The 23974-nt window shown below is 37.5% G+C and overlaps 1 protein-coding gene across 2 annotated transcripts in view; it reads right to left on the bottom strand.

Annotated features, from left to right (window-relative positions):
* Positions 1-23974, bottom strand: part of LOC117409181 (fibrillin-2) — a 93175-nt gene that overhangs the window by 46466 nt on the left and 22735 nt on the right. For both annotated transcript variants that reach the window (XM_059022313.1, XM_034924604.2), the window contains exons 6-12: positions 23484-23681; positions 18537-18662; positions 10885-11010; positions 3231-3383; positions 2620-2790; positions 1382-1525; positions 428-547 (exon numbers count right to left, since the gene is read on the bottom strand). In XM_059022313.1, the coding sequence (XP_058878296.1) occupies positions 428-547; positions 1382-1525; positions 2620-2790; positions 3231-3383; positions 10885-11010; positions 18537-18662; positions 23484-23681 (1038 nt within the window). The remainder of the gene's footprint in view (positions 1-427; positions 548-1381; positions 1526-2619; positions 2791-3230; positions 3384-10884; positions 11011-18536; positions 18663-23483; positions 23682-23974) is intronic.

The raw sequence follows: 23974 nt of genomic DNA, 5'->3' as shown, positions 1-23974 counted from the left end.
TGGTGCTGCTTTTCCTTATTTAAAACGCTTCATGGAACAGTGAGCTGTTTGTCATGAGAACATGTAATGGTAACCCAAGGACCAATTAAAACTGATTTAACTGGACAAAGCATGGATATTCCATTTTTACCTTTTTTGGTACACTGCAGGTGATGCATTTGAGATCCAATTCCACATACTGTAGACATAACTTAGATACTGTTCTCCCACCTCAGTACAGACCTGCCCTAAGAAGTGCTGACAGCTGTGAAGGTGTTGACGGCTCTGTGGTAGTTAAAATTCACAAAGGACTTGTTTGGGAAAGAGCTGTGGCATTCACGCCAGTGCCTCGGCCGGGTCCCCTGCCTTACAGTTCCAAACTCACATGGAGAAGAGGCCTTTAGAAAAACAAGCTTATACAAGCCACATGTCAAAACGGTTATCTCACCAATGCAGGCTTGTTTGGTGGGTGTTCTCTGGAAACCAGGATGACACTTGCAGTAATAAGAGCCAGGTGTATTGACACAGTCTCCGTTTTTGCAGGGGTTGGAGGTGCATTCGTCAACATCTGTTGACAAAAGAAAAATGCTGGAAATTAAAAACGTGTTAATGCCAAATTTAGGCTAGTTTCAAAGCATGAACTAGAAATATCCAGCTATGTAATTCACCTTGAATTTTAGGATTGAGAGATAATTAAACCAAAAAAAAAACATACATGAACATAATGTAGATATTTTATTTAACATCACATAATCAAAGAAACTACAAAATTATATCGCAAAAGTCTACCGTATGCCGTGTTAGATTTCAAACTGTCACATGTTTCCATTTTTGTCAGTTTTCCCTTAAGTATATGGAAAATCACAAAGCAGTATATAATTCAATATATTAATGTAACATTATTCAGCAGGTTTCATTCGACTAAAGCAAAATTTGGGAATTCTATAGGGTGATGCAAAACTTTTGGCCATAGCTGTACAATCTATCAGCAGCTTGGGAATTATGGATGCAGTATCCTGTTTTTGATCACTTTTCTTAGTTATGAGCATTTAAAAAAAAAAAACCAATGGTAATGCAACCAGTCAAATTACATTCCATATCCAGGTACAACTTTTGTATCATGCTTCCATGTTTTGTTTATTAACTTTTTTTTTTTTTTTACAATTCAATAAACACAAGGGGTCTGGTTTTAGGTTGAATGGAACATTCAACGCATACTGTAAGATACTGGTGTAAATGTTTTCTTTCAAGTTTCCTGTACCATGAACTTTCACATGACAGGATTATTATTTTTTTTAAAGGTTGTTGTTGAATTGATGTTCCACCTCCCCAGCAGAAGCAAAACTACCTGGTTATAGGATCCTAACTCAATGTTTATTAGTGAAAAAGACCATGTCCTTACCTGAGCATTCGCCTCGACCATCCTGCTTGAATCCCATGTTACACTCGCAGCGGTAGCTGGAAGGGGTGGGGATGCAGCGTCCATTGAGGCACAGGTTGGGTAAGTGTTTGCAGATGTCCACTGTTTTTGTTTGATTGAGAGTAGCTGTAACAGAAGTGGGTCTATTAAAAAAATTCTGCCTTGAATTGAGCTTGTAATAAAGTGAAAGCCCTGCTGCCAAGAAGTTTGATTATGTCTGGTTTAAATAGCTACTTTTCCCAGGGGCTCCCGAGTGGCGCATCCGGAAAGGCGCTCTGCGTGGAGTGCAGGATGCGACCTATAGCCTGGACGTCGCCGATTCGACTCCAAGCTATTCCACTGCCAACCGTGGACGGGCGCTCCCACGGGGCAATGCACAATTGGCCGAGCACCACCCGGGGGGGGGAGCTTAGGTCAACCAGGCTGTCCTCAGCTCGCCGTGCACCAGCGGCCCGTGTAGTCTGGCCGGGCTTGCCTGTAAGCTGCCCAGAGCTGCACTGTCCTCCGACACTGTAGCTCTGAGGTGGTTGCATGGTGAATCTGCAGTGTAAAAAGAAGCGGTCGGCTGACGGCACACACTGCGGAGGACAGCGTGTGTTCGTCTTCGCCCCCCCGAGTCAGCGCGGGGGTGGTAGCAATAAGCTGGGCCTAAAGAAAATAGGGCAGCAATGTGGAGTAGTGGTTAGGGCTCTGGACTCCTGACCGGAGGGTTGAGGGTTCGATCCTAGGTGGGGGACATGGCTGCTTTACCCTTGAGCACGGTACTTTACCTAGATTGCTCCAGTAAAAAAAAAAAAAACTGTATAAATGGGTAACTGTATGTAAAAATAATGTGTAAAAAATAATGTAATTCTATGTAAAAAACACTGGCTACCTCGCACAATGAGGATTCAAACTTGTAATCTCTGGTTGTATGACTCACCTTGCATGCCGGGTGAGCCATTCAGGGACCTGCCTGCCTTACTTTCTAATACGTTGTATCTTATAAAAACGTTACACTGAATGCCCGCTAGTCTTGTTTTTCTTTGAGGAAACCATTTTTCCTGTCACTGATGTTTATGAAATCAAGTGTGGAACTTGCCAACGCTTTGAGTCTTTGGAAGATCACCAACTCTCTGTGCAATGTCTGTCCCAGATTTACCCCTTTAATGGTGGCTACCTCTATTTTACACACTGAAACACTTTTATCTTGACAAGAATGATAAAGCTCATCAGCTCACCAAACTCGGGGAGTGATGGTCCAGGTCCACTCCCACCATTTCTAGGTACTTCTGGACCAAACCCGTTCACCCCAGGCCTGAAGGTGTCTCCTCCTCCCCCAGGTCTTTCAGGCCTGTAAGACGGAAATCCTCCTACAGGTGCGCCTTCAATGCACAGCCTGCGATATTCATCTGGAAAAGACAAGGGAAGCCTTGTTTAGTGAAACAAAGACCTAAGTGTTTATATAACAATGCAGATGTTATAAAATGTTTTTTTTCAGAGTCCCATGATAACTAAGACTCCATATTTGTTTTTTTGCTTCTACAAAGTTTTGCATCTGGTTGGGACTTGACACACAAGAAAATGATGTTGCCCTCCATTAGACGCCATAGAAAACTTTAATAAATGCATCTAGCAGGATTTCCACTTTAGGCAAGAATGAGTCACACATTATATCAGCGTCTGAACTGGCATGTGTCATGTCCAAACTGCCAAACATATTTTTAAAGTTTATTTCAATATGAGTTGCATTAAAGGTGAAAATAAATTTCACTGCCTCGAACAATTTTCAATTTTTTAGGAGCTGCCAATTTGAATGTATGAATAATGTATAAGACATTCATTTCCTCACCAGAGCCTCTGACGGGGCACATCTCTGGCACTGAACCCAGGGCCCAGCAGCGGCCGGACTCACAACAGCACTGCATCTTGGTGAAGCGTCCTTCCAGGTCCTGAGCGCAGCGGCCATTAACCAGGCTGGAGAAACAGGTTCCCACCCTCTGATCTGGATGTTGAGGAAGAACAAGAACCTTAACACTGGTGTGTAAAGGCGTGATCTAAACCAAACATACACTTCCCATGACCTCTTAATTCCCATTCTATTAATGTTTCTAATACCTCCACTACGGCAGGCTGTGTCAGGAATCATCTGTTTCCAATACTGCACACTGTAACCATTGTAACGAATGCCTACCGTCACTAATTTGCACTAAGCTTTATGCAGTAAATGGCATGTTTGCTTTTTCTTGGTTTAGACAGAAAATTGGTTGGAGGTTAGGTACATTTTTAACCCCTCACCCTCCAAATGCTTTTGTCGATTCAGAACCAAAATGCGAATGTACCAGTGGACACGGTATTTACAATTCTTGTTAGGCGAATCCCTGTTTTCTCTTAAAAGTCTCTCAAGAGAGTAAGAGTTATTTGAAAATCTGATTATTTATTACTATAATTACTGGTGTGTTATCAGAGCATGATATGCAAGCATTGAAAGAACTAATGTGGACGAACCCTTCGAATATTGTGCTGGGGCAAAATATTTACAATATATTGTCGATAAACCTGATACTAGTTTAAATAAACTAACAAAGAAATCTGCCATTTAGAAGGATTCTTGGAATATATTCAGCAGATCCAGTGAACTTTTTTTTCATGGATAATCTGTCCACAGAAATATTAATTTAAGCATTAGTACCAAACAAAGTGCACTGCTGGAAAATGTACTACCATCATCAAACACACCAGAGGTTTTAAAATGCTGTTACCCTTTGTACAAAAAAGTGTTAATACCTAGGTAAAACACCAAATAAATGTTTTACTTCCTAAACTCCATTCTGAATTTAACTTCCTTTGACCAGATTTCCAGCAGATTACCTCCATTCATATTTTGTCTCCTGCAAGGTTAAGGGAGTTTCAGTCTGTGATCCTAAAAGACATACATAAGCCTTTTACATTTTGTTGCGAAAATCTTGGTAGCTACTTTAACATCATTATCCCAGGAGGCCCTGCTGTAGGGGACTTGTGAAATCTTACAGAAGTCTGCCAGGGGAATGAAACCCAAAGGTCATTTAACTTAAGTCACAACATACTATCGAACTAAAAAAGAAAGCACAGCTCAGCTGAAAAAGATGAGTTCCTTTCCTATTTCTTTAGGTGTTCGTCCTTTGTCCTTGTTGGCTTGACAATAGCATGTTGAATCAAGACAGGTCCCATAAATGACTAAAAAAAGAAGGCATTTGGGACTACCTTTGTAGACCCGGCTCATCCTTTGCCAGTTTGGTGTGAAAATCAAAATATTCAAAACGGCTCGGCTTCCTATATAGGTCAGGCATTTGAAATACTGTAGTCTTTTTTGTCCTATATGAGGAACTGGAGGAAGTGTGTGTGTGTGTGTGCAGGAAGGGAATCTCTATTACTAAATAGAGCGTTTCAAGAAAATTCTTTCTTTTTTTTTTTTTTTTTTTTTTTTGCAATGGGAATAAATCCCCCAACATTTAAATATCACCATCTTATTAAATACACTCCATGGCTTTTATTTGTTCATAAGGGTGCAAGTTATTTTTTTCTGAACAAGTTACACAAGTTAAAGGTGTACTTCACTGAATTGAAATAACATATCTAATCTTTTTGGTTACACCAACTTAAATGTTGCCCCCATATACTTCCAATGACATGAACACACAATTTATTTAAATATACATTTACATTTGGCAATTCCTTTTTATGGACCACAAACTCCTTTGTTCTTTGGCCTCTTAGAAGAATCTTCTGTTCTGAATACAACGTCACATTGAAAAACATCACACGTCCCTGATATTTCTTACCATTACTATAATATTCTTATCAATCTTGAGATACAAAGCCGTCCATTTTTATCAGAATATATGGGAATGTCACATCTGCAAACCAAACATGACCTTTCATCTGAAAGACCGCATCTCCCTCAGCAAAAAATAAAAAAAACTCTGTCCACTGAGTGATGGATTGTGTGTATGTTATCTCTAGGTGGGGTGTAGCAGAAAAAATAATTTCAAAACTCATCACGTATACTGAGGTATGTGACTTGACTCCTTGGCAATAAGGTTCATTGCCTGCTAAGTTTGCTTGACTGAATTTTGATCTTAATTGTCACATTTAGTTTTGATAATTTCCTGTAATGCTGAGGGAATGAAAAGCTGCACAGCATTCACAAGGCCAGCATTCTGTAACAAGAAATCTCTTTGGCTTTACAGGGCTAGTAATATTAATGTCAAAAGGATAATTACCTACACTACAAATTTGTTCCTAGCAAATGTGTTTAGATATTCTACTGCTAATGAAGTTGTTCAGGACCACTTATTTCCTTACCTTTTGTTATTATTATTATTATTTATTTCTTAGCAGACGCCCTTATCCAGGGCGACTTACAATTGTTACAAGATATCACATTATTTTTACATACAATTACCCATTTATACACTTGGGTTTTTACTGGAGCAATCTAGGTAAAGTACCTTGCTCAAGGGTACAGCAGTAGTGTCCCCTACCAGGGATTGAACCCACGACCCTCCGGTCAAGAGTCCAGAGCCCTAACCACTACTCCACACTGCTGCCACTGTGTTTGAAACTGTAGGCACTAGGATATGACATTAACCCACCACGACTGTCACCAATTTTGTCTGCCTGTTTACCTCAGGCATGTTCATTGAACTATGACCGTTTCAGCTAAATTAGATGAATTGATAGTATGTAAGTCAAACCTTTTTATAGCTGACAGAACTCCTCTTCATAAAGTTTCCAAAATGTTCCACTGACCAGCAGTCAACATAATAACTAAGACCTTTCCTGCACCCAGTTACTCTTTGTCTCCACTAGTCTGCCATGCCACCTGTACTAAATGATCTTCAATGGTAAAGCATACTGGCACCATGGATCGGTACTAAAGAGCAAAGTTACCACAACAGCAACTAGAATGGCTTTGCCTTTGACAAAATAATAAAACATTTTTATATCTGCCAAAACAACTGTTCACTCACAGTTAGTGTGGATCAATACACATTGGCATCCATTGTTGTATAATGGTACCATATAAGTACTAGTGTGTTACTGTGTCATGATTGCTGTGTAATACTTGTTCTAAATCCATTGTGTTGACATTGTAGTGTCTGCTATTGCTCTGCTAAAGTTTCATCAGGGCAATAACAGAGTCATACTACAGCAAATAAAAACAGGTTTCATGGCTTTTTTGGTTTCATTGTACTTTCATCAAACCTTCAACGTTCTAATCAAGTTCAGAGCCAGAAAGAAAATGTCATAAATGTCTGAATCCCCTGGGTCACACCAGGTTCCAGAATCCTCCTGGACCGCGTTACAGTGTGCCTAATGACCCTCAAACAACTGACAACTTGCAGGGGGAAAGGCCAAAGTGTGTACAGGGCAGTTAGTTAGTTGTAGGTCTTGAGGTGTTGGAAAGACTTTTGACCCCCCTTCATTCACAAGCTCCTGGATATATAACATATGACTGTATTCTAATTAATACATTCCAGGAAATATTACAATTGTATTCAGAAAAATTCAAATTGTAAAAAAAACGTAACCTCTTGGAAAATGGAGTTCATAAAACAATGCAACGAATTATGGTCGCAAATTAACGATTTTGTTGGTCGCTAAAATATGGTCACAAATGAAATACTCTGAACAGTAGTTTTAGGAATGCGCTTAGTCCTAAGGGATTTAGCTGCAAACGTCTTTAATAGTAAAAGTTAAAATCATACTATTAACAAATACATAAAGCTATATCTACTCCCCAAAACTGAACCCTAACCGTGCTCGGGGAGAATGAGACTGTCACCATCAGCGTACTCTAATTTTTTGTCTATCCAGTTGTGCAATCCCAAGGTTCCTGTTCCTTCCTTGTTCTGAAGATAAGGAGGCTTTATGGCTAGTATGTTTTGTAGGATATTTGTAGTAGACTTCAAAAGCTGATTTGGTCTAAAAACAGTTTACATCTGAAGCTATAAAACACAACATACATTTGTACATTTTGAGGTAGAAATACCTAATAATATACAAAAGCCTGCCTGTTATTTCCTGCCTCATATTCCCACAGCCCACGTGGAAGTCCAAATACGAACAAAGCCCCTTCAGCTGTAATTACGATTTAAGGTCTAAAGCTTACCCCACTGACAGCACACATTTAGATCATAATTTCCCCAAACAGAACAAAAAAACTCAAGACCTTCAATTAACTACATTCTACACTTGTTATAACACGCTCTGTGGGTGCCAAGAATTTTCCACACAATAATGAGATGTGTCCATAAAGTGCCACGTAGAAGATAAAAGACACACTTTAGTCGTATAATAAAGATAATAGGGTAATACAATTTCAAAACTTCAGACGTTCCGTATCTTGTATTAATGGGATGTAAATAAAGGATGCCGTGTCACCCCAGACTGGCTGAAGAATGAAAATTCACTTTCAAGGAGACATTGGCCAGGTTTTGTCATTGGAAAAATGAAACGTATTGCTTGAATTACCTTCTGGCCCAAGTGGATTGTAGCTTTCTTAAAAGCTACAATTTCATTTTGAATGTCTTATGTGCATGCCACTGCTTATTTACACAGCTGGTCACAGTCACCCCAGTATTCGTTAGTTATTATTTAGTATAGAAGGTGTTTGCCATGAAAACCACAACAGACAAAGTAAGTCACACGGCCCACACACCATTGGTTTCCTCAGAAGAATGGCACATGTATTTACATCCTTACAGGTGGCGTTGTACGAGTAGATCAGCATTACTGTACTTTAATAGGTCTTGTTGATTTTAGAAAAAAAACTGATGATTTCAAACAGCTGCAGTGAGGGACATACAAAGCTGTTCCAGATCACTTAAAAGGGGCTCAATAAAACCCAACTTGCTCCAAGGTCAAACAGTAAAATGTAATTGGACATCTGGGGTTATTTGAGAAACACCACTGCTTTTTAATTTTGTGTTAACTGGCAGAAATGTTCTCCAATATAAAATTATACTGTATCCTCTTAGTACAACCAGAATCTGAGCATTAGTTTAAACCATCATTGGGTGGTAAGAAGCATACTTTATAATTTTGAAATGTTTTAAAAAGGGCAATATGTTAACCAACCAGAAAAGTTGCTTAGTGTAGAATGGAATAATTGCAAAAACAATTACTGCCAAATATAAACTTGCACTAAGCTTCTGTCAAAACAGATAAAACACATATGCTTACAGTAAAAGGGCAGTCGCAGAGATATCTGCTGTATACAAAATCCGATAAATCCAAGCATGCCCAGGGAAAGATTTTTTTTAATGTAATATTTTATCATTGTAGTTGCCCATTTCCCTACATTTGTATGTGACAATTAAGGACAGGGAATTGAATTGTGGTCACTTAAAACATTTTACAGCGTATCACAAAAGTGGTATGCTTTGCTTTAATAGTTCATTGAAGCTAGCAGAATAACGTTAGGGTATGCCAAATGAGTAATGCTACAAAAAGCCAAAAAAACTTTGATTACAAAAATAAAAAATAAATAAACAATACAGGAAATAAACTAAAAGTATTAAAGTACCATTTTAATTCAGCAGTGTATTTGTGGTTATCCTAAAAAGGGCACTGGAGTATGAGTCTGCAGATATATGAAAGTTGCTTGGTGAGGAATTAAATACCGTACAGCAATGAAATTACATGACTTATGGGTATATTTGTGTGGTGCTAGGAGGTACAGTGGCCCCACATTCAACTACAGTAAAAGACAAATGAAACAGCCGTTTTCAATTATAGAACTACAAAGGTCATGTCACATATGGGATCCCTATCATTAGAATATAAACAAACACGGTTGGAAACTCAATTACAGCTAAGGCCAAAAGTTTTGCACCATGTAGAATTTTAGGATTGAGACCTCATTTAAAAAAATATATATATGTGAACATAATTTAGATATTTTATTTAACATCATGTAATCAAAGAAACTACACAATTATATCGCAAAATCTACTGGAAGCCATAATAATAGTACAGTATTTCATGTTAGTTTTTGTCAGTTTTTCGTTAAGTACATGGAAAACTACAAAGCGGTATGTAGTTCAATATGTTAATACAACATTATTCAGCAGGTTTCATTCGACTTAAGCAAAATGAGTTAATTCTATAGGGTGATGCAAAACTTTTGGCCATAGCTATATATCTTCTGCTGTTTACGATCAAGATAGTTATTTCCTTTCACAGATATGGGTGGTCACTGTGGCATTTATCAAATGTTTTGTTTTTTTTTCTTTGGTTTACATTGTTAAAGTCGTAGACCGTCTGGTTTTCTTGTTTACAGGGTTTTGTAGTACCAGGTTAACACACTGCCACTTACCAGGGAACATTAACATTACTGACAACCTTTAATTGGAATATGACTTTTTACCTGGTGCCAAAAACTGTAATTGTCCAATATTTTTTTAAGTGATATCATATTTTCTACAGTGTTGTACATGCATTAGCTTCTCTTATATTGCCTAACCCTGCTAGTGAGATGAGGTGATTATGGGATTGATAGGATTTTGATTGGTTGTTATAACACGTGCTTAAGACTGATCCTTTTGTCTCCAAATATTTCACATGCAAAACTGTATTAAAATCGGTCAAACAGTTACCATTAGGTAGTCGTTAATAGTGCATCACGTTTTAAAACTGCAGAAAAAAAAAGTTGGTAGCCATGAATTGTATTCATAGAAAAACGAGAATTAGAATCACCCAAAAGAATGATGTTTATTGATCATAGCATTGTAATGAACTTAGTTAATTGTGTATAAGTGCCTCAGGGATCATCATCAACTGTTAGGGGATTCCCCCAGGACATTTAAATGAAACTTTATAGTGTTGTGACACTCTCCAGGAAAAACAAACAAACAAACAAACAAACACCTATTTCCCTATTGCAGGCCAAGTGTCACTTTCCTGCCAAACTATGCAATATGTGTGGGCAAAGTTGATTCTGAGACACACCAGAGTGTCTACTTTGCCTACTAAGCCAAAAAATTAGAGGAGAGTTCAGTCTTGTAGCCATTTTCACTAGACTATACAACGCTTCTATAAACATCCCGTTGTTTGTACAAGCTGCTCAAATTATCCTTCCACCGATGGAAGTCCTCCACTTGAAATGCTTGTTTGATCCCATATCCACCCAGTGCCACCTACTCTACCTACAATGGCAGGCAGCGGTTGTGTTTTTTTAAAGGAAGCACTTCACTATTCCATGGAAAAGAAATGTTAACAAATTCTCTAAGTAACAGCCAAGAAAGCCCTAACACCCACTTGAGACACAAAGCTGCACTCTAGAGAAAGCATACTCTTTTGTTTATTCCAAAGGCACTTCCTTGGAACAAGTCCCTCACTCTGAACTAACCAAAATAAATACAAATTTTCTGTGAGTGAATTTTTGTTATATTTGGCCGGTGACTGTTTGCCTTTTAAAGAAAAGACACCATTAGTTATCTGAATGGTATGCATGTACTTACCAATACAGCGAGAGCCATCTGCAGATGTTACAAAGCCAGGTGGGCAGGTACAGAAATAGCTGCCGACTGTGTTGGAGCATTCTCCGTCACCACAGACACCTGAGATTGTGCTGCACTCATCTGTATCTGTGAGGAATAAAGCACACATACATCAGCAAGACAGCAATTTAATATTACAAAAAGGCAAGGTAATGCTTTTACAGTGGTGACCAACTAGCCTCCACAATCCTGAGTACCAACATTCCAGGGCAATTGTGAATAAAGGAGCTCTTAGAAATAGCGAAAACAAGCACCCACAGGCTAGTATTAGTAAATCATTTCTCTTTTTTTTTTTTTTTTTTTTTTTTTTTAAACGGCTCGATTTGCCGTTTTAGGCAAACACCATTCTAGTTTGATATTCTCATTCACTCTGTGTCAAATTTTGAAATATTTGCAAACAAGCATCTAAAGTAATTTTAAAAACGGTGATTTTACTCAGTTCAAGCTTTCATTTGTTTCAAATTCCTTTATACTGTATCTTCACCTGAAGGTTACACCCTGCCTTAAAGCATAAAAAGTATTACATCTCAATACAAACAATACAGTTTTTTTCTACTATTGTTTTTATCATTATGCTTGTAAATGGGTGATGTGTTACGTGTGTGGGTAGTCACTGGAAAATACTGAGACAGACACAGAGCATTGGTGTTGATATGCCGCATAGGCGTGCAGATTTAATTACAACATAGTGCTGACACTAGGGTACCAGCAATGGTAGCCCTAGTGTCTCATTTAATAAAGAAATGAAACAAAACAAAGGTACAAATAAAGGTAAAAGTTTGCCACACAAAATGGCAAGCGCTAGTCCCACTAACAGGAACATCCCACTCCTGCTACTCTACGTAACCCTCTCTAGACTGTATTGGGATTAACATCCCCGAAACTGACCTACTTCTGTTCTGTTGCTCCTGAAGTCCTGGCATCCCAGCGACTCAGGGCCGTCCTATCAGCTGAGCGCAGGACGAGCCCACTGCTCAACTGGTCGCTTAGCAACGTGTCTCCTGCCACATGTCGCAGCCACACACACACTCCACGAACCAGCGACAGGGTTCCCTGTCACGATGCTCAATATGTTTTTTAACAGAAAAAAAACACACTAAAAATTATAAAGACACTTAATCGTTGATGGGATTTTCGCAAAAAAACATGATGATAGACAAAACTCACAATTCACACAAGCACCTGGCCTGCTCAGATATTTACAACTAAATGCACCAGGTTTTTTCAGCTGTCAATAATATATGTATTTCCTCAACAATTAAACTTTACAATTCATTTTATGGAAAAAGCTAGACGGCTGACTTTTTCTTTTTTTTTTTACTATTATTTCAAAATTCCCAGCAAGTCTATTAAATGCAAAAACAAAACTCTGTTGGGATATAAGGGTTATTCAAAGTGCAACAACTGTCTGTGAAAACTCTGACATTTATGATTCTAAATCAAACTACAAAACACATGAAAGGTCTACAACAGCAAACCTGCTTAAATATATACCAGTGAGCAAGTGACTGTGAAAGGCTAAACCAAAATGAATGGAACAAATGTCTAAATCATCTCTTGTGCTCACTGGCGGTGGTTGCCAAACAAAACAGCTTGGTAGCATGTCAACCATAATTAATTCTGTTTTTGTGTGGTTGTAGCTCTGGAGAGAAGTACTTAATAAACCCTTTTTTGTAAACAGAGCCAAAAAAAGTCAATCATTAATTGAATTAATTAAAATTAAACTAAAATGTGCAGCCATAAATCTTACCGCTTCTGGATGAAAAAGTTCCCTCTCGTTGAGCATTGCAAAATGAATATATATTGAGTCCACGTGCCAGACCTTGTCAAATACTGCAGAAGGTTAATTAAGGTTCTTTGGTTTAAAAACCTAAATTAAGCCACTCCTGATAGAAAGTGGAAACATAAAAAGCTATTGAACATTATGAGCAGGAAGTTGAATCATTGCTTACTTTGAAAAAGCTGACTGTAAGTTCCTTTATTCTGAACCATAACACCATCTTCCTCTAGTGTAGAGCACATAAGCATCAGCACAGGGCACTGAAGTGTGAAAGCTTTGAGAAACACTTTCCAGCCGGATGAATAAATGCAGAAGGAAGCTCACAATTATTATTTTCTTTGATAAAATCTAGGTACAATTATCTTTTTTTTACATTAATATTTGCAATGTCTACAGTATAAATTCCTGCTTGTTACATTCTAAGTTAATACGCCGTGCAGTCTGGGCGAGAGAACTGTGAAGCTACTGAACTTTCAAATTGTGCTTTATGTTCTATGCATGGGATTACATCCGTTTCAGTCTATTAAAGCCCTTTTGAACCATTAGAGTTAATAAAAAGGATTGTGCTGTACAAAATACAAGTATGAACATCTTAAAATGGAGCCCAAGTATAATTTGAAGTACAGTATATGCAGTATATAACACAAGCTTTAAATGACTGCTTATGATGGCCCATTGGATCCTTATTTTATGTGCAAGAAAAATCGACATGATTTATTTCAGGAATTAATTATTATTATTATTATTATTATTATTATTATTATTATTATTATTATTATTAATTAGTCATTTAGCAGACGCTTTTATCCAAAGCCACTGACAGAGACTAGGGGGTGAACTATGCATCAACAACTGCTGCTGCAGAGTCGCTTTACAATAGGATCTCATTTTACGTCTCATCCGATGGACGGAGCACAAGGAGGTTAAGTGACTTGCTCAGGGTCACACCCACTGAGTCCGTGGCTGAGCCTAGATTTGAACCAGGAACCCTGGTACAAAATATTTTTCTTTAACCACTGGATGCTGGAGGTTATGATTAATAAAATAACTAGTTTACGTTTCAGAATCTAATTAAACAGGAGTGTTATAAATTCCTTTGTATGACCTTTGAACTCCAGTTGCTAATGTTCAAAGAAGTCCTGCTGTTTTGGCAACCGGAGGTTTTGTGATCATATGGGAAAATAGGATCTATTGCTGGTACTAGCTGTGCCAAAAGACTCAGCCATTACAATAAACACTGAGGCACCGTGTAACCAAAGGAATTCAACTTTAATTTTATGGTCTCTTTGAAGACCGCCTGCACATACCTTGAGGTTTCTGTTGAATATCAATACATTATTTTACATCAAACTAGTTTTCAAGATTTTTGAAAAAGAAACCACAAAATTAACTATATTATTAAATAACTTTTTTTAATCGAATATATACAATCATGGTCATGGATAGCTATGTGAGCCAGCAGAGGAATGTCATGACTCCAGCATTAGAGCAGAATAATTTGCAAGTGGCTATTTACACTGAACATATGCTTTCCATTAGAACCGATTCCCATTGCTACACCAACACGGTTGGTTGATTCTTGATAAACACAAATTATCTATATTTGCATACTCACATTTGCTAATAATAAATTTGCCAATAATTTACTTCTTGCCAAACAGATTTTTATTAACATTTCATAGGAAAATTGACATGATTAGATGGCAATTTGTTGACATTTCTCTTTCTTTATTGACTTGGCTGTATCCTGTAGGTGTCTGGAATGATTTTTACTGAGATGGGAAGTGCTCCTTGTAACCTGTGTCTGTCAGGATGATGTCATATAAAGAACACTGACACAGAACAAGTCAACAACATAGGAGCAGCCCTCAGATCAACAGTGTGTTACTGTGGAATGAAGGAAAGAAGATTAAAGACAAAAAAGGCTGTAACTAGTACAGTATATTCAAAAAAGTCCCAAAAGGTCAAACCTTTAGAAAGCAGAATGCCAAATAAGGGTTTGGGAATAAAAAGGACCAGATGTGATAGTAAACTGACAGTCAGTAACTCAGCCTTTGCATACCATTACAAGCTGCAAGATATTTTCCTCCTCAAGTTGGTATGTTCATATATTTACTTTGTTTTTATTTTATTTTTGTATTTTATTTATTCAGCTCTTCAGCAACACCCCTTATTTAAATGTATGCTCCCTGCCACTAACAACAGTAGGCACTGTATTCACAGTTGGCATTAATATTGTCTTAGATACCTAGCAGGCAGGGAGAGAGGCCCTTCTTAATTATATATGTGTAAAATTACAAATACAGACTAATAAATCAGTTCTTCAGTGGAACTCCTCCCTTCAGGCTACACTTTTAGGGTAGTTAGTACAAAATACTGGCAAATTTAAAGAGATGCAGTTGCAGACAAAAGTATTGACATCCTACTCTTATTATACTATAATTCAAGGTAACAGAAAAAAGTACAAGCATTTAGTAAACTTTAACCACTTTTTAATAAAATAAAAAGCAAAATACATCATTTGTAGTAATTTAACAAATAATCTTTATCAAAAAACAAACTTATGTAATTTAAAGTATTCGTTCATGACGCAAGTATTGGCACCCATGCTTTAGTATTTCGTGTGTCCCACTTTTGATTTTATTGCAGCTTTCAGACATTTATGATAATTCTTAACCAGTATGTTACATCTTGTTGGTGAAATCTGGGCCCTTTCTGTCTTCATATTTCCTTCAGCTCAGACAGCTTTTTTTCTGATCAGTCCAAAGCATTTCTATTGAATTGAAATCTGGTGATTGTGAAGGCCATTCCAGAATGTGTATCTTTGTTTTCTTCAAGAATTCCAGAGTTGACTTAGCCGAATGCTTTGGGTCATTGTCGTATTGGAAGATAAACTGACAATCAGCCAACAAGCAGATGGAATCATTGAACATTGTAGAATGTTTTGATACATGGCTGCATTCATCCAATCATCAATCACATGAATGTCTCCAGTACCTGGAACTGCTAAAACACCCACATATGATGATCAAACTACCTCCATGTTTAACTGTGGGTACAAGTAGTTCTTCATTGAAGGCTTTCCCTTTATTTCTCTCCAAACATACTGTGGTCCATTTTTGGGGAAAAGTTGTATTTTAGTCTCACTGGACCAGATAATTTTTGTTGAAGAATGCTTCAGATTCCTGTTCATATTTCTTGGCAAATTTGAGATGGTTTGTTTTATGAATAATCTTTCAAAGTGGTTTGCAGCGAGGTCTACATGCATACAACTCTTCTGTGTTCAGATGCCTTTGCAGAGTTATTTCGTGCACTATTATGGCTGATGCTTCCACCTCTTTCAAGCATTCAGTTGAATTTGTTCTGTTGTACTTCTTGATTATAGCTCTGATTCTGGATTTTGGTATCCTTTTGATACTGCTCTGTAGCCATTTCCTTTGTTGTAGGTTGCTACGAGTGCTTTTCTCAGATGTGACTCCTTTGTCTTGACCATCATTAGCTGTGTTGCCAAAACGTTCTTCTTCAACAGATGTTGGAAATAGTTACCTTTTTTCTGGCTATTGACTTTCTACTTGTAATGGTTTGCAATCAATTATTATATTTTGTAATTAGTTCTATTACATTTTTACAGACTTTTAATATAAAGGTGCCAATACTTTTTTTGTCATGAACAAATATTTGAAATTGCTTAATTGCTTTTTTTATAAGTAAAGATTGTTTGTTAAACTACCAGAAACTGTGTATTTTGGTCTTTGCCATATTAGTTACTTGCTAATGTTCACTACATGCTTGTATTTAACATGTTTTCTTGAATTACCTTACACGGTGCCAATAGCTGTGACCATATCTTAAAGGAATGTTTGTAAATGTTTGCAAACCCCTTTAACTAATATTCTTTTTTTCATTTGGTGTAATTGTTCAAAGACAAGAAGACGAAAATAAACAGCTGGCAAGGTGATTTATTGTCCAAGGCCTCTTTTTCATGGTCTGTAATCATAGCTTTTAACACACTAGGTGAAAGCAAGCACTGGCATGTCTACGGAGCTAGAAGATGAAAAGTGTGAAACCAGAAGGGAAGTGAAATGTTACTGTGCATGTTGCCAACAGTGCCACCAGCAGTTACAATAATCACAAAATCTGAATTGCTATTCAACATGCAATTCCAGAACATTAGACACTATACTGAAAATATACTTCGTCCTGCTGCAACTGAGAAACTGGGCAACACGTGGGGGAAAGAAGCCACCCTCAATAGATTTCCACGACTTGGGAGGCAATTTAGGCTGGGACCAAATCAAAACTTTGACAACTCGCTAATCGCATTTAACAAAACTGTATTTAATAGCGTTTTCTTTTTATGAATAGAAGAAATAAGATACTTACAAAAAAAGAAAATGCTATTAAACACAGTTTTGATAAGTGCGATTAGTGGGTTGTCAAAGTTTTGATTTGGTCCCAGCATCAGTGTCTCTAGTCCCTTCTGATTTTAGTTATGCACAATGCAAACAAGCAACACAATGTAAAGACTATTCATTTTCTTTGACACTTGAAATTATTTTTAAAAAGTCATTATTATTATTATTATTATTATTATTATTATTATTATTATTTTTTTTTTTTTTTTTCAAGGATATAGTACAATGCTCTAACGACACTACCTTCTGCTTACGGTTGCTGCTCATTAGTACACAATATATAAGACATGAGTGGTAATTATTCTGAACAAATGTAAGGACATGCTGGCTCTGTATGATTGCATCACACTGAAACAACTGGAAAAAACTAAACAGCTTTAGTATAATACAGGAAAGGTCAAACCTGGTGCAAAATATATGCGCTGACCAAACATATAATAGTAAACAATTATATTGGCACAGCTATATACTTGTAAAAACAAAATGCCTTAAAAGGATGGATATCACTTTCCTTTTGATTCATGGCCTATGCTTGTTTAGACTAAGCAGTACTACTAAAAGGGGATAAGCCACCCCCCTCCCCCCTCCCCAAATCAACCAGTAAAAAGGCATCATCTGTCAGGAAGGTGATTTGTTTAATCTGTAAGCTGCCACTGTTTGCAGAGCAACAGGCCACGTTTAGGCTTAGCTGGCTTAGTAAACTGAAATGTACTTTGACAGATTTTAAAAGAAAGGACAGATCTGTTGTTGGGGTGAAAGCACCCAACCTCCTTACTTAAAACAAGAAAACAGATCACTGAAATCAAAGATTGAATGTGTTTCTTCTTCAAGAAAAACGTGTAATGTTTTAAATACAAAATAACTAACAGGTGCGATCTTTGACAAACAAATGCCTGAAACATTAACATTAACATACTGTTTACCAGACGCTTGTGCCTTGCTTTAAAATATCTACCCTTCAATTACATATCCACTTACATGCATATCCACATTTATTAGTGTCAAAACTTTTGGGAACCAGATTTCCAGGTAAACTAGAGCTTTGATTAAAGTTCTTCTTGGTAATTTAGTTGTATTTTGTTCTTTCAACTGCTGCTACATTTTCTTTGCAGTTTTCTTTAATAGAAATACAGTGAAGTCCTTATTACATTTGTCCACCTACCAAGTTCAATAGCAGTTTAAGCAAGGTAGCTGGTTACAAAACACTTTTACCAATTGTTTCCTATGGCCACTGTACCCACAGAAGTACTAATGCTTAAATGTACAAATTTTAATGATCTAATATCTGTGTAAATAATAACCAACAATGTCATTCACGCTGTTTGGGTTGGATGAAAGAAAATGATTGTAATCACCCGGAATAAACTGGACAGAAAATTGTGTTTCCTATTGAGTTACTAAATGTAAACAGGCCTTACCTTCACATCTCTGGGTTGCCTCACTCTGCTTGTGACCAGCAGGGCACTTGCACTCATATGAACCAACTGTATTGATGCAATTTCCACCTTGGCACAGACCTGGGATCGCCTGGCATTCATCAACGTCTGCATGAAAGGGGAAAGAAGCAGTATATAAATGTAGCTGTTCAGGCTTGAATTTGTCAGTCTCTGCAAACAGAACCTTGCCTGTCTAAAAGTCAGGTTTCTCTTAATAGAGCCAGGACATACAGTAGATGTCGATGCTGGAGACAATGGTACACAGTATTGTTTTTCTTCTTTGTCCTAACTCACTGAGCATTCCAAATCACTTTGCTACAAATACAATTTCACAAGTGTAAAGCTGTGGAGAACCATACATACTCTTTACCATTGAACCAACAACCACGCTTACTACAGTCAAAAGGCACTGTTGTCTTTGGTTGGGAGGTCCTTGGTTAGATCCCTATTAGGGGCTGCCACAAACGAGTCCTCCATGGCAGGCTAGTTAGTAAATGGGCACCTCTCTGGCTAGAGAGAGTCTGGGGACACTAGAAGTGAAGACCTGCTGAAACTCAGCATGTGGTTCAGCAAAGAGCTCAAAACATTCAGAAGTGGAAAAGACAGTCAAACTAAAAATATGTAGTACTAGTAGTAGTAGTTTATTTTGGCCTATACAGTATATACCATAACTAAGTACTTACTGCCAATATCTGCCAATATCAATATTTGTCTTTTCAATTAGCTTGTTTAATTACCTTTGTTTTCTGTTTGTAAATCATTCCGAAGGCCTGCAGATTAAATTGTGTCATTCTCCTTTACTTAATGTTTGGTTTGACTTATTTTGTAATTATAGGCAACATTCCTGGCTTTTTAGTGGTAAAATGTCACTTTTTAAGGCATGCAGGGTTCTACATGTTTGGCTGTGTAAACACTGAGTCAGGCTGTCTAAGGTAAACTGAAGTAGTTATTTAATAAATAAAAAAAAGAAGATTGATATTTTCTAAAACATACAGATAGAATCATCTAAGTTTGGATTCAGAACAATCATTTCTGGGCCTATTCATGAAAGCACTCCAACAGTCCAATACAATACCCACTCTAATCTGTAGTTCTTAAAGGTTCTTTGTGTAGAAAAGGAGACGTGATTAAGAGGGATCCCCCACTGCTTTTTGGGAGACAGTCAGACATATTTAAAATACATTAAACAAGGAATACACTAGCTGTAATCAGAGATCTCCAGTGCTTGTACAAGATTTCACTGACATGACTACAGGCGGAGGCCTCTGAAAGGCTGTATTGCTGAGCTGTATATCAGTCCGGTTTTGCACAGAGCCTGCTCTGTGTGGCTTCAACAAGAGTATGTTTCATAGTCTTGCAAACCAGAGAAATGAAGTCACTGGAAATAAACGGAGGTGACTGCGGGAAATTGATCTATTCCGGAAAGGGGAAGTTTTACTCTTAATAGGTGATGATGAACAATCCTTGAAACAAAAAGTCAGTGTATACAAGTGCGAACTAACCATGCTGACAAAAAAATAATTAAACTCTGTTTCAAAAAATAAACTGTTCGCCCTTTAAAATTTCAAAGCACACTTTCTTACAATCCTGCTTTTTCTACAATTAAAACTTTACAGTGTTCTTGGAGTTGTAAAAAATATATAATAAGAGGACTATTTAAAATGTAATTTTTTTTTTCCTTTAGGCAATGGATCAGTTGTGATTAAGATTTAAAATGATTTCATTCATGCAAACCATGTTTTCATACATGTCTCAGTTAGACTTGTTGCCATTAACCAATCCGAAATAGCAACTAGATGAAAAGAAAAACAGAAACTGAAGACTTCTGCTGTGAGGTTACAGTAATTGTGATTAAAATGGTACCATACTACTTGCTTTTCTAAATACTAATACAAATTGATGTGAAAAAGCTCCTATAAGTGAAATATGCTGTGCTATAGGCATAATAAACACATGTTCTGGGCATGAGAAATAACGTTGTTAATGTGGTTTAAAAATGAACATTATTTTTTTGTGTGGCTTTGGTATTTTATTACAATTTATAGCAAAGGAAAGCTACACTCTCTTTTGAGGTTGTGGACAGGGTTCAGACACACATAAGATTGTAGTTTATTTTTCAATCTCAATTACTGGACTGCTGTTCAGAGACGATGGTTTAGATTAGAGCAAATAAATCAAAATTATAAATTACAATGTAAAGACAAAACGCTAAGAATTCCACATACAGGGGTATAAACTATTACGAAAACATATAGGTAGGCGAGGAGGAGGTGTAGCTCTATATATTAGGGATGGTCTTGAAGTAAAAAACAAACAAAAAAAACACAGATTTACCTCAGTATACAACACAAAGTGAGTTCATTTGGGTAAAGCTGGTAGGTAAAAGCACTAGAGGTTTTATTTTTCTATTGGGGTATGTTACAGACCCCCAGTTCAGAATAGAAATGATAGCAAATGATTATATGAAGCAATCAGAAATGCAACTACGGGCAAGAATAGTATAATCACAAGGGTCTGTACTTGGAGCCTTACTGTTCCTTGTTTATATAAATGACTCAGACTAAGATACACATTGCAAGACTGTTAAATTTGCAGATGGTACCAAACTTGGGGGAGTAGTGAACTCTGAAAATGCAGTCCAGCTAATTCAACGGGATTTGGACATTCTCTGTAACTGGGCAAACTTGTGGTGCCAATGTGGTTGCCAATGTGGTGAGGCAATTAAAAAGGCAGAATGTTAGGCTATATTGCAAAAGGGTGCAATACAAGTTTAGAGAGGTTATACTAAGATTATGCAATACCCTAGTGTGGTAGAGCAGATGCCTGCCCCTGTAAATAGTTTATGTGTGATTGGGTTTCTAAATAAAATATGGTTTTGTTTTGATTGTAAATAAAGTAAGTTAAATTTTGTACAAAATAAGTGTGGGCTGGATATGGCAGGGCTGGGAGGTTAGACTCCCCTCCCTTGCCTAAGTGAATCCTGATGTGCAGCAGGTGGCCAGGTGTTAATTGACTAATTGATGATCAAGGGTCTGGAAAGCCAGTCGTTTGTTCTATGTGTGTGCTGTGCTTTCACCTTCTGCAAGCCTCGATGTGAAAGAAAAGAATCCTCATGGCTGTGTGTTTAACCAGGGTGAGCTATGGGTTATCACCGTGTGTAGACTGGGTTAACTGATACTTTAGAAAGAGATTCATTTAGGGGATTTTAATCCCACAAAATGATATATTATTAGTGTTAGGAAGAAGGTTCGTGGTGCAGGACCTCCCTGTATAGCAGGAGTAGAGCACGGCCCGAGCCACCTTTTGTTTCTTAGTTGTTTTTGAACAGTGTTTTCTTCTTTGTTTCTGTATTATGTTCGTGTGTGTGTGTATATCCTTCTGCACTAGGGCTACCATTGCTGGTACTCTACTGGTGGCTACTAACCACTGCATCTGCCTGTTTTATAATAAAACCTGTCCAAACCCCTCTCTGTGTCTCTCAGCAGATAACCACACAGTAACAGAACACCCGTTACACCTAGTTAGACCTCACCTAGAATACACCTCACTACAAAAAATGCACGCTCGAGAAGGTACAGAGAAGGGCAACTCGTCTGATCCCAGTTCTAATGAGATGGTCTATGAGGACAGGTTAAAATAATTAAATCTCTTCAGCCTAGAAAAAAAGTCTTTAAAATTATAAATGGTATAGATAAAGTTAGCCTAAGACACTACGTCAAATTTAGCACACAAGAGGGCTAAGAACAAGAGGGCATAAGGGGAAGCTGAGTAAAAGTAAGTTTACAACAGAAGACAGGAAGCACTTTTTTTATACAGAAAGTTATAATAGCCTACCTGGTGAAGTAGTAGGACACTGGGAATATTAAAAAAATAAATAAATAATGACTAGAATCTGTGCTTTTAAATTAGTTCCCCCCAGTAGGGGAAAATGGTGTGTTAACCTTAATGGCCTTTTCTTGTTCTCAAACTTTTCTTATGTTCTTAAATATTAACGGTCTCCAATGTGTTAAAAATTAAACAACGCTTTTCCAGATGTTTTAATTTAGACATCTATGATAATTCCTGGCAAGTGAAGAAAGGCTCTTCTCTAGCAGACAGTTTCTAAGTAAATTGTAACAGTATGCTGAATTGTCTCTGTTATTTTCAGACCTGCACTTTTGAAAGCCCAGCCAATGTGTTGAGGGGGGCTTGAAAGATTCTCATTTGACTGAAAACATCAAAAGAAGCAAAGTAGAAGCTGTATCTTTGATCGCATGTTGCTGGTCACCTTAGGTCAGGTAACATAATATATCACTAACATATCAGCACAAAGTAATGGTATTTTGGCACTGGAATATCGCTTAGCTTAAGCATACCTTAGTGTCAGAATAATACAGAAAAGACTACTAAGTAAGAACAATGCTTTTCAGTTTGTTTTATATAGCAGTTAGTTTATGCAATGGTGACTTGTTATAGAACAGTTATATTATACTTTTAAAAGAACTGTATACAGCATGAACTGATAAATGGAATTTTATACCTTATAAAAAGGACAGATCACAGATGCATTTTTTCTCATATACACTATCTTTCTTGCAGCCTCCTCTGGAATTAGATCTGCTTACGGCTACTGTCATGATTTCTGAATGCATGCTGACTGCAAATGTAAAAGTGATGCCTTCAAGTATTTACTCACTAAAAAGCACTATGATGCTGTAAAAGGGTAACAACGTCTTATACCTATAGACTGGTAATATAAATCACAGAAAACCATGTTTCACGTTGGTAAAGCAGAATAAATTCATAGTATAGTGTTACGGACTCCAACCAGTGTTAGGAGACAGGGCCCTGGTATTTGTTGGCGAGTAGTGGAAATATAATCCCACAAAAAGTTAACAGCCTTTCCTGTTCATGAATGTAAGAAAAAAACAATGACCGTGAAACACGAACCTTGACAAGCTCCAGTTCGAATGTTGGGTATGAACCCACGGCGACAGGGCTGAGGCTGAGCAGGGCACATCTCACAGGGGTGTCCCCAGGCACGTCCAATAGTGGCACAACACAGGGTCTTGGTGCAGACTGTGCCACTGAGCTGGCCTTGGCACATCTGGTTGCTCACCTGGGTGAAACATGGTCCAGTTCTGTAGTCTGCCAGAAAAGAGAAGAAGATGGAATGCATTAGTAACATAGACAGGAATTCAGTATGAATGTTTTAGCGTGCATGTTTACCGCAGGCAACAAGAAGTGAAGTCAAAGCAGCGGCACTATAATTGAGTAATTGCAAGTGGACAGTTTTTATTTACAGGTTTTATTTAATACAGGCTTGTAACAAGCATTGGGACAGATGCATAATGACAAAAAGTAGCATTTATTACTCACACCAAGAATGCTTACAAATATGCTGTTTACTCTGATGTACTTGCATTGCTAAACATGAAACA

The sequence above is a fragment of the Acipenser ruthenus genome, chromosome 1 (assembly GCF_902713425.1).
Source record: "Acipenser ruthenus chromosome 1, fAciRut3.2 maternal haplotype, whole genome shotgun sequence".
In the NCBI taxonomy this organism is placed as follows: Eukaryota; Metazoa; Chordata; class Actinopteri; order Acipenseriformes; family Acipenseridae; genus Acipenser; species Acipenser ruthenus.
This window is presented reverse-complemented; position numbering and strand designations above follow the sequence as displayed.